Here is a 15170-nt window from a genome sequence, read left to right on the forward strand (position 1 = left end):
GTTCTGAACAATATTATCTCAAGTTGTGGTAGTGCTTCATTCTTGAAGTCAATCATTTCAAGATAAATTTAGTATGTAATCTAAGTATATTCAGTTTTCATTCACTTCTCTAATACAATATTTTGTTTCATTGTAGGTGTTACTAAATAGTTTGCGACTTTTCTTGCTAAAAGGCCAATCAACACCTTGTATAGGGCATCATTAACAAACAGACTCAATGGCAATGATTATGTTTTTCGCATTCAAAAAATCATACATTAAACTAATAGTAGACATTACATTCTAGGTTTCAGAATTAAGGCCAACATTTTGTTTCAATGTTCATGATCTCCAACGAAAAATACATTCTACTAATGACAATGACATTCAAATTTTCTTTTGCCCATGACCTATATTCTATCAATTCAATATTGGATTGTTCGATGTCAAAATTTTGTAATATTAACATGGTGGTGCCAAAATGGCCAAAGCAAATGACATTAATTTCTTGGTACAAAGCCAGTACCAAGATTCTATCTCTGGAAGTGCAAATATTAAGATGCTATCAAGCTGAAATGAGACTGAAAACTAATCTCTTATTATCATCCTTAAATCGATGTTTTGAATAAACCGATCCTTAGTTATTTACGACAATAAGCTTTGAATCCAAAATGCTTGTGGTTCTTAAACAATAGAGACAGTTTTTAAACCAAAGATGTTGCATGGCTTGATGAGGCAATATTAAAAAATAATCTCCTTGTCAATAAGAGGAAAAAATGAACACATTTTGCACTGAGCTCTTCATCTTTAGGCACCGTTATGAGTTGTCTTAATAGGACCCAGACAATTAAATAATGTCTTTAGACTTAGCTTTATGTTGCATGGTTGATCTGTTTTGCAATGTTCTGTGGTACTGACTCTACAAGCACCTGAGGCACAAAACAAAACTTTAAAATGCAGTATGTGGCCAGATTCTGAATCATGAGATGAATATACATGGTTAATAAACAAACCGAGAAAAAGAGTTGACGACTCCAAACTATAAATTTTTACTTTCAGATACTTTTGACTATTTGGGATCACAAGAAAATGATCAAGGTAATAGAATGCCACTCACATCAATATACGAAATAGAGATTAATGGGAAATAGTTCTTATCATGAGCAGCATGTAATAATCTCGGAAAATGGATTCATGCATAGATACATACAAGCATAGAATGAACCATGCGTATCATATGTGCATTCGCATTCGAGAATGATTCAATCAAACGTGTATGGTAAATCATCTCAAAGTTGGATTGGATTGACTATGGTCTATATTATATATTGATTCACTCTCAATCCCAATAAGTGGACTCTAATCCATTGTGAACCACCAACATAAGTATGGTTGCAATATTTGCATTGTATCACATGCATTCTTTTGGGATGCTTCTAAAGAATCAAGACATCTCTATCATCCTCACTTTAGAACTTTAAAAAAACAGGAGTATGAACTATAGAGATTGAATCAAAATATGTGCTTATAAATTATAATCAAATGTTCAAAAACTCATAAAACATACATTCGAGAATATGAAGAAAATATGACATAGGCAATTGTAACATAACAACTTATCACTAGGGTGAGTTAATTTCTAATAAGAAAGAAAGAAAGAGAAAAAAGAAAAAAAGAACGATCAAAAACTCATAAAACGTATATTCGAGAATATGAAGAAAACATGACATAGGCAGTAGTAGAATAAAAATTTACCATTAGGGTGAGCTAATTTCTAATAACAAACAAAGAAAAAAAAAAGTAACATGACAATAACAAGAGGATATGAGAAAGTTGGGAATTTAACTCAAGACACAAGCAATAGTAGAATGGCAACTTACCACTAGGTTAAGCCCATTTCTAATAACAAAAAATGAAAAAAATGAAAAAAAACGAAAAAACTAATATAAAATTTTGCTATGGTACTAACAAGAGAGAGATGAGAAAATTGGGACTCGAACCCAAGACATAGACAACAATAGCATGTCTCGTTACCACTAGGATGACCTGAATTTGTGATAAAAACATGAAAAAAAAGAAAAAAAAAAAGGAGCACGTATTTTTTCCCTTTTCAAACGTGTTTGTTTTCAAACATTTTCAATCGTTTGAATGCTTGCACGAACACAAATATTATGTTCTATGCATACAAGTGTATTGTTAAAACGAATATTAAAATATTGCACTTACTCTCCCATCATACGAAAGTGATGCAAATAACCAGGGCTCTCTCAAGCTCCATGTTATGCCTAAATAAAACCAAATGATTAGAGGGGAAAAACAGAATGCAGTTAAATATGTATAAAATTTCTTTTATATCATAGATTTTTCATACCATACACACTATCTTCATGTCCATTATACAATCGCAAAAGTGGATCGACATTAGTCCTCGGTGAATCATCAGAGCTGCACCTTAGACAGAAGCAAAACAATAAAGTGCGTACTGTTGCATTATATACAAGCGCTGAAGGAAACTAAGCTAAATAGTGCATAGTGCATAGTGCACACATGTACAAGAACAACTTTTTTACTATCGCATACCTTCTCGAAGCAGTAGGATCAAGATCCCCAATCATCCACAAGCTCACCAAGGAATCTGTACCTGAACTCTATGACCAAAATAAGACATTATCATAAACATCCATTTGCTATAAAATCATTTTGGCAAAGCAAGCACTAGAATTGCATAACGTTAGAACCTAGAAGTTATGTTAGAAAAACTTTACATGCTGTTCAATTAGAGAAAACCCTCAGAAACGAATGCATTAACACAAGGGCATGTTTAATACTTCTAACATCGCAAGCCACAAAGGCATACAATATACCATATCTTGATGTGAACAAGCTCCAACCTCAACAACCTCACAAGCGCCAATAATGGAATTTGAGATGCATTGAAGGTAAGAGGATGGGTTAACAACCTCGTATGTATAGAAAGTCCAAGATTAACCAAGTACAGTCTAGTTAAGAATATTGTGAGAATATCTTAGATTCCTTTCTTGCCCTCTGAGTTACATCTGTATCTGCTTGCCTAGGAAGAAATGGGCTACAGCTCTTGATTGTATTGATCTCTATGCACCAACATGTGCATACAAAAATATATTGTTGTTTTCTATTGCTGTGTTCTCAATCCACATCTGTTCATTGTTGGTGTACATTTGATTCTCTTAATCGTTCTTTGAAATGATATCACCTTCCAGGTTCGCCTCCCAACAATCAATGAAATCAGAGTAGACGTTTGATATTTGTACACTCAGGTAATTATTCCAGATTAGAGAGGAGCTTGATCAGCTTGAAAGAGTGGAACTGGCAGTAGAGCTCTTGACGGCATGAGGCCACAGCAAGACAAGACTTTATTCAGTCCTGGAAAAGTTCACGAGAAATCCAGAAGTAAGTCATTGGCAAGTCTGGCAGTAAAGACTTAGTACTTAAAAGATGTGGGTGGAAATGCCACCCACTTCAGGCAGGAGATGAAGCTGTTTGATTACTATGTCTCTGACTGGGCTGGCGATCTAGAGGAAAGACAATCAAGCTGTAGACTCAATTTTTCCTAGGGACATGAATATTTCTTACAATGCACATGAAACAACCCAGATTCTCACTTTCCTCAGCATGAGGCAGACTATAAGATGGTGCAATGCAGAACATGAATCAGTATGGATAAGAAGGCCCTAGTGGAAATCTGTATTCGATTGAGGGGAAACAAACATGAATACATAGCCAGATTTGCATTGCTATTGGTACGAATCCCATTTGTTCCACGGACAGACCAAACAAAGACAGATCTAGCACCACTTTATACGGGAGCTCATTTCAGATGAGAATGTAAAGTTGGAGCATTGTCCAACAGAGAACAATTGTGTAGATCTTTTTACAAGGCCCGAAAGGCCAAAGTAATCTTACAGATGAATGGTTCAGTGTTCAAGTAAGTTGAAATGACTCTAAAGGCCATATTCGCCTTCTTCTTCTCATTTCATTTGTTGTCCATATCACATTTCTTTTCTATTGTATCTTTTTTATTCTTCTTCTTTCTTTCAAGCTCTTGTTTGTAAAATCTACAATCAAGCTTTTTAAGCCCTTTATGGCAACACTGAAAGCAAGTGATTTCTTTCCCCTTGCTTTTGCTTTCCATGTTTCCAGCAATGTCATAAGTAGATTACCTTCATTTTGTCATCGAAGATTTGCAATCCCACATCTTGAAGTTGATTGAGTAGACCATTGAATGTTGAAATGTGTTCAACTGCAGACTTGGTATCTTAAAGTCGTGCAGCCATAAGCCTTTTCATCAAGTCAACTAGATTCACTGCAGCAATTGACTCTTACATAGTCTTCACTTGCTCCATACCTCATGACAATTAGTCAGTCCCTTAATATTTCCTGAAGCTTCATCTGATACTACAATGTAAATGTGGGCATTTGCCTTACGATTGAGCAGCTTCCAAGTTGCATCATCCAACTGATTTGTTTTCCTCCAATGCTTTTGCACATCCTTGTAAGTAAACTGTACTTTCCATTCTAACCTTCCATAAGTTGAATCCAATGCCATCAAATTTCCTAAATTCTATACCAACATTGGCTGATGTATTTGCCATGGTAAAATAAGGAAGACTAAGCAATGGAGATCTTAAAAGGATGCAATGCTCTCTTTGATACCAATTGTAAAAAGAAGAAAATATATTAACGTCTTTTACGAGGCCAAAATGGCCTATAAAATTAAACAAGAGATTACATCTTAAGTATTGTCTCATCTTTGAGAACAAATCAAAATAAATCAATGTTAAAGTAAAAAAAGAACATGCAAGATTCTTAAGTCAAATATATTGTAATTTTTGTATTCGAAAGATCTGTAGCATAAGTCGATCTAGAATGGAGAGGTCTTTGAGGCAAGGGAAGCACCTACTATAGCGGGAGATAATGGCCTTTATCTGTCAATGACAAGAGTGATGAGATCATGGTCCATGGAGCCAGGGCCTACATGCAAGACAAATTGCTATTACACGATCTATTGTAACCCCTTTCTTTTTTCTTGGTCAGGAGCCCATTTGTGTAGCCCTTGATTGACTTATAACATGAGTAGGAGTGATGGGGCTAAACAAAGTTATGATTGTTTGTTTATGAGCTTGTCTAGTTGTACTATTTTCCCTGAACAACTTTTCCCTATGCCTCCAAAGTTCTAGCAAGAAAATTCCCAAGCACCATTGGTCCTCGTATTCCATTACCTTACATAGTGGGCCAAAGCCTTGTTTAAAGAGGCAATGGTATCTCCCTCTAATTTCATAAAAAACACTACAATGACAAACATAAAATTCTTCTAATTCCTCTCCCTAATGACACAATTGGCAAATTCTTCTCAATGTCTAACGGATATAATGAAGTTTGTAGCTGCCCTATTACAGTACACAGCACATAGGATAGATGTATGTCCATATAAGATGGCCTGATGACAAATCCATCGTCCAATGCGTGTAAAAAGTGGGTCTTATGGTGGGTCATCTTTGTACCAAGTGATATTTTAGGGCTGACCCATGTTATCTTCTTTTCCAAGTTAATAATATCAGTTCAGGTCACTCTATTCTTTTTCCACTTTGGTCATATTTAGATGGAGGCAATCCATGCTATATTGGAACAAGGTAGCGCATTTATGCCCATGTGACTTGAACCCTTGTTGCATTTCAGCAAACCAACACTGACTGTCTCCATGTTCAGAAATTAGTCTTGATGAAATAACTGCCAACTTTGGGAGCTTCCAAAGCCATTGGATACAGGTCATTGATCGGAATAACGCCTAGATGATATCATGGGGCTGCTCCATGATATCATATGTATTCTTCTATATCATCTATGCATTATTCCCCATGTAAGCCGTGTATAAAATATTCTTTTAGAAGTTGTAGGTTCCAAAAACAAGACTGCGCACCTCCAACAAAAATCAGAGAATATTAAACTATATAAAAAAGTTCCTCTAGTTAAATAGGAGCAATCTAAGGGCCTTTAATCCCAACACCAGAAAGATATTATAAACATTTCCACAAAAGAAACAGCAACTTACATGTACCAGGGACTAGCTTCTTACCAAAAGATATTCATCACATTTGGGGTTGTATCGGGCACGCCAAGTCCTGTGATGCATCTTCATAACACTTAATATGAATTAAAGAAATCTTGAAGCATACATAGTGGATTGCCATTCTTTAATGAAGAATTTCTAGTTATCATACATAATCAGAAAACTTATGACTAAAAATACCAATGTGAATGGCCAGGAAGCTCCAAAAGATAGGTTACAGGCATTCTTTTATCCCAAACATGAATTCTCGACTCATCTCCAACAGTTACCTGAGAAAGGGAAATTTTGAAGTTCCATATCAATTCTGGTTTTAAAGACAAAATAAAATGTCATGGTGCTGGTATGAATCAATGCACTTCTCTTATTTTTACATATTTCAAATGTGTTGATGTCCTGAAGTATGAAACTCAACATAAAAAGATATTAGAAATTCTTACAAAGAGGTGTTGCTTTTTAGGGTTGTAATCTATATCATGTGCATGTGCATGTTCTATAGCTTGGGTCTTCCTGTATCAACCAAAGAAACTTATTGGGCTCAAATAGTTTGTCAATTACATTTGATTTACTGTACATAGGTAATCAATAGCACCTACAAACATCTGCATAAAATATGTTATATAACAGTGATATGAGAACAATTATTCTTAAAAATATGTATAATTCATCAACAAACTCCTGCATCTTTTATCAAAATATGTATTACAGCCCTCTTTAACAATTAAGCTTTTAGTGAGAAATAATAGGTCTTAGAAGTAAACAGTGAGGATTTGAATCCAGACGCATTAGATTTTATTGGCATATTTTGTACTGTGGTCTCCCTTGATGATAGTATCCATAAACTTTTCTTTCCTTCAATTTCCTAATTTGTAACCCAATTTTGTAGGTTAATTGAATTTTCCAGTAAGTACACAGGGAAAGGTAGCTACCAAGTAATTTCTGACAAATCATCTGTGGGCTGTAAAGTAAGCAATATTATTACACCTGGTTCTGATGCAGTTGATCAGCACATATAGACATATATCTCAGGCAGCTGGGTATCATCGATCGAAAGTTAATCTATCATCATTTCAGTCAGTTCTTTGAAAGAACCTTTCCACCTTCCGACACTATTGGTACCCTCAATAGACCTATTTAATCACAAAGAGATTGACGTGGGCATAGAAACACGTATGTGTATGTGCTTGTATATATGCATAGATTGTATGGTGCATATGGATGTCATATCTGGCCATTCAAATGGCTTCTTCTTTGGCAGTTTTGCTGCTGCACCCTTCGGCAAATTTGTTCCAGAGGAGAAGTCCTGTGCTAGAAATTTAATCGAACTGTTTCTATAACCATTTTTGCTTGTTGCGGGGGGCTTGTATAACATGTGGTATTCCCAAATGCAACAGTACATATCTAGAATTTTAAAGTGTTCTATTATCCTGATATTGGGAACGGCTTGCTATGCATTCTCATCATAATATCAATAATATTCACGGGGGTGGGGGGGGAGGGGCATAATTAGATTAAGCAATATGAAATGTCATTCCATTTCGGGCAAAAAAAAATATTCACATTTCTAATGAAGATACCCTCCTACCTCCTAACACATTACTCAAGCTTTTCATTATAAAAGCAAGTATATAAAACTTGCACTCACGGAAATAGTTTGTATTAATACTTCATTGAACGTAGATCCCAGAATTGCAAACAAGACTCGGATACAGTTGCTATGTTCTGAACATCATGGGGATCCCATGCACCACCAACCATGTTCTGGAGCATTCCAGCTGACATTTTCCCACTGACCTGAAACAGAGAATGGGGACTTAGGACACTATTATCATAGTCCTTCACCAATAAAAATATTATATTAATTGTAACCACACATGTGCACTTAGTTAACTCCTCGATGATGCGAAGGCCAACAAAAGATAAATTAAAACCACACACCTGCAATGACCTTCCTGATGCATCAATGTCCCACAAATACACTGTCTCCTCATCAATGCTCAGTAACTGATTATGCCTCTCCCCCCCTTGCCACCATAGAGTACTGACGTTCATATTTATAAACATAAATTGTTTTCATTTAGAGACAATTTCAAATAAAAACGTTATGGTCATATTTCACCAATTTTATTATGTTGAAGATAGTTTAGATTTATAAAGAAAGAAAGATATATTAACATCTTTTGAGAGGCAAAAATGGCCTATAAGACCAAACAAGAGGTTACAGATTAAAACGTTGTCTTGTCTTTGAGAACAACAAATTAAATTAAATGTGACAAAATACGACGGTGACTAAAGAATCCTGTTATCTACACATGTATGATTCTCCAGTCAGATAGATTGTAATTTCAAATTCCACTACTTGATGACACAATTGACAAATTCTGATATTAAGCATAGCCTAAATTTCCAGATTATTTCTCATTTTCCATGTGTATTTCTTAAGAAGGAACACCTTTTTGCCACTGAAGATGCAAAGCCTCGTAGGAGTCACTGAGAGAATGTGTTTACAACTCTTTAACCTTAATTAACAGTAACATCCTAGATATGATTTCCTTTTAAATGTTCCACGGCTCAAACATAATAAGGTTGTCCAGAAGCATCTAACCTGATAAGAGGACATGATTACATACCATTTAATTTTCTTTTCATGCCCGTCTAAATCTGCTAGCTTTTCCAACACACTAGAGTTCATTGAATATTCCGGCATTTTCCACAGTGTTGCGCCATACTCTCCAGCTGTGGTAAACATAAATATCCACATGATGAGGCAATCACAATTCATAATCATCATTTCATTAAATCTTGGATGTTACGCATACCAGATGCATGTACAGTTGAGAAGATCAAAGAATCAAATGGACAGCTTGCTAGGTTCCATATCTCATGTTGATGAGGATAAAGGCCTTGACATGTAATATCCCCTGTATTTGCTGAATATTTAACTAAGTGAACCTGTGTACCACAAATTTGTGAGGAATCAGGGTCAGGTTGAATCACATTTCCGAAACAATGGTCATTTTTGGTGCAAATGGCATGCCATGTACCACAATGTTTTTCATTGGCCTCTAGCAAATAGTAGTACATGGTATTTAAAATTAGGGACTGATCAAATTCAGTACACATTGCACAAGTACAACATAGAGAATGCCTAATCATTATAAAATGAAAAGAAATTTCAGGAGAAAACATCACATGATCTAAAATTTAGATGGGTTATTTGTGTCATTTGGAAAAGGGGGCAAATATCTAGGGCCCAAACTGTTGGGTTCTTGTTTTGAATCACAAAAATTTAACTACTTTAGGGTTATGAGAGTATTTATAGACAGGGAAAAAAAACCTCCTAAAGAGGGAAAAAATGCCCGTGGTCCTAAGTGTGTTCACACACATCGCTGTCCTACATGTGTTCACACATCACTGTCCTAAGTTCACACACATCACTACCAAAATATGTCAACAAATCCCCCTTGGGAGTGATGCGGTGAACAAGGAGTTGGCACTCATGGTTAAGCAAGTGCAAAGCTATGTGGATAGAGATCAATCCACAAATGCGAGTAGGCCTAAAGCTTTGCGGAAAGCTTCGAACTTCTCTTTAGGCAGAGCCTTTGTGAAGAGGTCGGCAATGTTCTCCTGCGTGGGCACATAAGCCAAACTGATCTCTCTCCAGCAGAGAAGTTTTCCCTGACATAGCGATAATGCACCTCGATGTGCTTAGTGCATGCATGGAACACAGGGTTCCTTGCAACTGCCATTGCACTTTGACTGTCAGTGAAGATGGTAGTGACAGAAGACTGACCAACACCCAAATCAGCTAAAAGGCGTCTGAGCCACACACAGTCAACGGTAGCTGTGAAAGTTGCCCTATACTCAACCTCACAACTAGAAGTGGCCACAGTAGGCTGCTTCTTGCCCAACCAAGATACGCATGAGCTACCAAGCATGAAGCAAAAACCACTTGTGGACACATGAGTGTCATAACAACCAGCCCAATCAGAGTCAGAAAAAGCATGCAGGTCTGGCAGCAGTGATCCCCCCTTGGGATAAAACAATCTAAGTGACCGGGTACCAGTCAAGTAGCGATAGATGCGCTTAACTGCCTGCCAATTCTTAACTCCTAGGAAATGCATAAACCTGCTCATCTGAGAGACAGCAAACTGAATAACAGGTCGGCTTATGTATAAGTAAATCAAGCATCCAACTGCCTGCTGATAGAGAATAACATCAAATGCATCTCCAGCATCATGAAGGCTCAAACGTAAACCTGTCTCCATGGGAGTGGCAATAGGTTTACAGTCTTCAAGGCCAAAACGCTGCAATAATGTGTCAATGTATTTCGATTGACACAAATCGATTCCACCATCAACTTGCATAAATTGAATGCCCAAATAATGATGCAAATGTCCCAAATTTGCATAAAAAGAGGCATGCAAATCAGCCTTAAAGTCAGCAATGTGCTTCTCATTGGGACCAGTGAGCAACATATCATCAACATACACAACCATGATCAGAAATACATCATCAACATGCTTAACATATAAGGTGCTTTCAGTTGGACTATTCTCAAACCCAAATGCAATCAGCATACGTATTCTACACATTGCATGCTAAATATTCTACAGCAATGGATGAAAGATAAATGTGTCAAACAAGTGCCTTCACTACGATAAAAACATTACGTCATCGTCTCAACACAATTTGGCTAGATGAAGCCCATCCAAGTTGGACCTGAGAGGGGTTCAAGGAGCTACATACAAGCTGCGGCACAGAAATTAGCCGTGACATGTATAGACATGGCCACAATCTCTTTATCTTCCATCCAAACTCATGATAAAGATGCATTCCATCCGAAGAGGCCAAGTAATCTGCAACCATTTTGAGTCGAACTAGTCTCACGGGTCCACATGCTAAGGGATTCTCCACTTACTGAAGGTTTCCTCTACCTCTGGAGCAAGTAGACAGAAAACTGGTGTGGAAGGGGCCTTTCCTAAAATACCGAGAGCTGCCCGCCTTACTACCTCTGGTTGAGGCATCCAACTTCATTTCAGGGGATGTTCATAGATTTAAACTCTGAATGCAAAATTAGAATCAAAATTATCGGCTAATCCTATTTCTGATAATATTCGAAACCTCAATCCCAGCACTATACCCCATGCAAATCAAGCTGTGTAAAAATAATTGCTTTGAGGCATAGATCAGCAAGTGCAATCAAGGCTTTATCGATAAAAAACGTGTATAGCTCTCCATTATTTATTACGTGATTCAGCCGTAGATTTTAAATCATGTTTCCATTCTCCACAACCGTTGACATTTACCATACGGTCCACATCAGGAAAACAATAGTGAGACATTCAAATTTCTATATATTTGAACCAGCCAAAATGATATCCAGGATCTTGATGGAGGAAAATCTTCAGTCCTAAAGCTTGCAAGCCACTTACATTCCCAGAAACAATATGCAAATCAATGTCCATAATATGTAGAAAAAAAGTATCCAGAATTTAGCAAAATAGTAATACAACCATTTAAAGATATTATATAGAATGTATAGCATAGATACTAACCTCATTTTCTTCTCTAAGACTTAAAGTGCCCACCAAGAAACATGTTTCCTGTAAATCTGCCACAACAGCAGATATGCACCTGGCCTACACAACCATAATCAGCAACACAATATGAATTTGCAGTTAATTTGGCCTTCGTAATAATTAGTGCACATCATCCATTCAATAGATAAAACGGATGTTACAGACACATATTGAAATTGAATAAATGATCAATTTCTACAAAAAGAGAATTATTGCATAAGACAGATTGAAACAAATCATAATAGTTGAGGTAGAAAAACACACATCCAATCATGAAGATATCCATACATTGAAGAGAAAAATAATCCAAAATTTTCCTGATAAAAAATGACAGAAATATGGTGACCACACGCATGACATATTATCTTGATCAGATATTATCATACATGATCATTTCTTGTATAATATCTGCTATCATTTCTTACAATATTTGTCTCAAATTTTAATGTGCTAGGCATATATTGTATACATAGTAAAATCAAGAAAAAAACAAAATAAGTACTTCAAAAACTTGCATCAAATCATTTTCAGAGGTAAAAAATAATCCAAATACAAATGACAGAAATATGAAAACTTTCATTTTCTTAATAGATACCTCTATTTCAAAGATTTCAAATAGTGTTATTTAATTTTTTCAAGATATTTACGAAATAAAATTAGAGAGATTTTGCAGCAGCATATAAGTCATACATGATCATTTCTTATATAGTTACTTGTATCATTCTTTATGATGTTTTACTCAAATTCTGGTGTACTAGGAATATATTTCATACATCATAAATTCGAGAAAAAACATCATCATTCAGTAAGTTGTTTCTTGGAGAAAAACAAATGGTACTACAAATGATATAAACCAGCAAATAAAATATTCTATTTTCTTCATCATACCCACTTTTTCGGAAGCTCCACAATTGCTTTATTTTTACTAACCAAAACCTTTGCCAAAACATACATAGGACACTATGTTCATGTTTTGCATCTGTGTATTATTAGTACATTAATTATTACTCAAATAAGAAACAATTATACAGTAAAATGGAGGTTGATACCTGAAATTTCACGCCATACGCACTTCCTCCACCTTGGATCATCTTCACTCTGTCTCCGTCTGCGCCTCTGTCTCTGCCTCTCTGTCTCTTTTGATCAGATCTCGTCACTATTTAATGGTTCCTCCATTTTAGTCAGTTGGATTCACACTACAACTCTCATCTTCTCTGCTTCGCCTCTTTTGCAGAATGTAGTTGTCCACATCACTTACTTACTGTGTGAAATCATTGCCTCCGTATACGACGCACATCCTCGTGGTCCAATATTGCACTCAATCCTCTTACTCTCGCACATCCCCTCGCCTTATCATCTCATGATGCCCATTTTCACAATGTTCCTCTTGAACAACAAGTACACTCTCAAAAATCGCTTGGTGTTCTACAACACTTTGGAAACCAAACAAATAGGGTTTATATTACAAAAAAATCCCAATACATGTAATGAGAAACACAAGAAAATCATAAGAAATTCACATAAGTTACTATTTAAGATTTGTACAAGCATGCCCACCAAGAAGAATTGGCCCACAGAAGAGGCAATGTTGTTCTTGTAGGAGTGACTTTTGGGTTCTATTATGTAGTTTTCTTCCTACTTTTGTATTCTTACTATGCTGACACTTAGTTTTTATTAATGTGTATTCCAAAGGGATTTAGAGAGTTTTGACCAGTCTTAGTTGGAACCATGTACAACATCTAAGTCGCATGTCAAAATTTTCACATGAACCTTCGAGACTAAACTATGTGATGGATTAAAATACATGGGTAAGTTGGAATTCACCGAATCACCATGACCCCAAGGACTCATTACACCTATCATCAAAATTCCTCGAGGTGATTCTAACATAAGGAATGAAACTTACTATAGATCAAATAAATAAGAATCTCAAAGATATGTCTTTGAATTTTGTAATCTTCAATTTTGTACAACTAGCACCATTGTCCATCTTGTCACAATGATAGCCTTACCAACACTAAATAGACTGTGATTGAGGAAGTGCAATAAGGCCTCTTTAGCCAAATAATTGAGATGTCCCAACGCACCTCAAATGATCAACTCAACATGATACTGGTCCCCCTCAGAACCCTACATGACAAGTTGTACAAGGTTAAGAAATTAGGTAAATCATCGGCCCATCTACACACTTTGTGAAGATGCAACTCCAAAACAATGAACAATAACTCATCATTTCATTAGCTGTTATGGTAGTGGCTGACACAACAACAAATGAGTAATTGAATTATTATGAGCTACTAAAGGCAGTAGAGAAGGCTAGAAACTCTGTACAAACAAGAATTCACAAAAACTTGATATTGGTTGAAGAATAATTTGTGGTCGTTAAAGTTCAACTTATTGCTATGGAAAAACTCCTCCTGAAAGTGGTGACATCCTACCTTGATTTGGTTAAAGTTGTTGTTAGTGTTGTTTTGATTACATTGAAGTTTATACATGTGTCACTCTCAACTACCTTGTCTTCATGAAGGACATTGTGTGGATATATGACCCTCAACACCACATGTGTATCACACAAGCACTCTCCTTTCCCTTGGAGTGTCTCAAGTTGGACTTACACTAAAAATTTCTTGCATTTGTTGGATTTGTCAAGTAAAATCAAGACACTCATTTACTTGCTCTGAGAAACATCTTTCCACCATAGGTGGAGTACTTTCTTGCATTATCAGGACATTAGCTTGATATGTTGTTAGCTTGTCCATAGAAAGTGTGTAAAGATTATGTGCAGAAGCTAAATAGAACACGATCGGCTCAGCCAAACAACAATGGAGAAGACACTTAGAGTATTGAAGATACGCAGTAAGGGAGACAGAGAGACAAAGACAGCAGAAGACTAAAAAAACTCAATTCAAATATAATATGCTCCCTATACATATGACTGTGCTCAGTGAGCACTTTTATACAAGCCCTAATCGTGGGTTGTCACAAGTATTCTCAATACTTCAGTGCTCACAGAAACGCATCTGACACTAACTCCTAAAGCTATTCCTACCTACTAAAGTAGCAGTGTAGGCCCCTAACGGCCTACTAGCTCCCAGCCGATCCGGCTCCCAACTTCTTCATCTGATCCGGGCCTAGCCAATCAGTCCTCATCTGATCTGGCTCTCGGCTTATGCAACCGATTCAGCCCATGTTGAGCTTGCTTCTTAACACCCCCCTCAAGCTCAACTTGAGGTTCCTCCTGCTCTGCTAGTTCTTCTACTCAGCTCCTCCTGCCAGCTCATCTCCTGGCATGTTATCGCGGTATTCCGCGCGGATGCGTAGAAACAGGGCAGGACTAGGGGGTTCTTGAACCAGGGAATCGAGAAAGAAGGAAGAGGTCCACACGTCTTGTACACACAAACACCGTGAACAAACAAAGAGGAGTAGGAAGGAGGTGGTCGTAGGTTTCTGACTCAATGCAGTACGAGAGAATAACAACATGAGAACTGTTGGGAATATGTCCCTCT

General features: G+C 36.6%; 1 protein-coding gene across 2 annotated transcripts; it reads right to left on the reverse strand.

Moving 5' to 3' along the window:
* Positions 1–546: 546 nt before the first annotated feature.
* On the reverse strand, positions 547–12879 carry LOC147869083 (WD repeat-containing protein DWA2-like). Of its 2 annotated transcripts, none has more exons than XM_087326337.1 (13): positions 12714–12879; positions 11641–11724; positions 8902–9034; positions 8713–8818; positions 8021–8123; positions 7749–7876; positions 6523–6592; positions 6266–6354; positions 6092–6137; positions 2560–2627; positions 2351–2430; positions 2206–2264; positions 547–908 (listed from the first exon to the last, which is right to left on the reverse strand). In XM_087326337.1, exons 1-13 carry the CDS (start codon positions 12753–12755, stop codon positions 852–854), a joined length of 1065 nt encoding a protein of 354 aa, XP_087182463.1. In that variant the 5' UTR covers positions 12756–12879; the 3' UTR covers positions 547–851. The 2 variants fall into 2 exon arrangements, with proteins under 2 accessions (XP_087182463.1, XP_087182470.1); XM_087326344.1 differs by having other exon boundaries at positions 2351–2424; positions 12714–12878.
* Between the last annotated feature and the right edge of the window lie 2291 nt (positions 12880–15170).

The sequence above is a fragment of the Azolla caroliniana genome, unplaced genomic scaffold (genome assembly GCF_043228905.1).
Source record: "Azolla caroliniana isolate FFs.n. ecotype wild unplaced genomic scaffold, voAzoCaro1.0.p SCAF_1, whole genome shotgun sequence".
Lineage (NCBI taxonomy): Eukaryota > Viridiplantae > Streptophyta > Polypodiopsida > Salviniales > Salviniaceae > Azolla > Azolla caroliniana.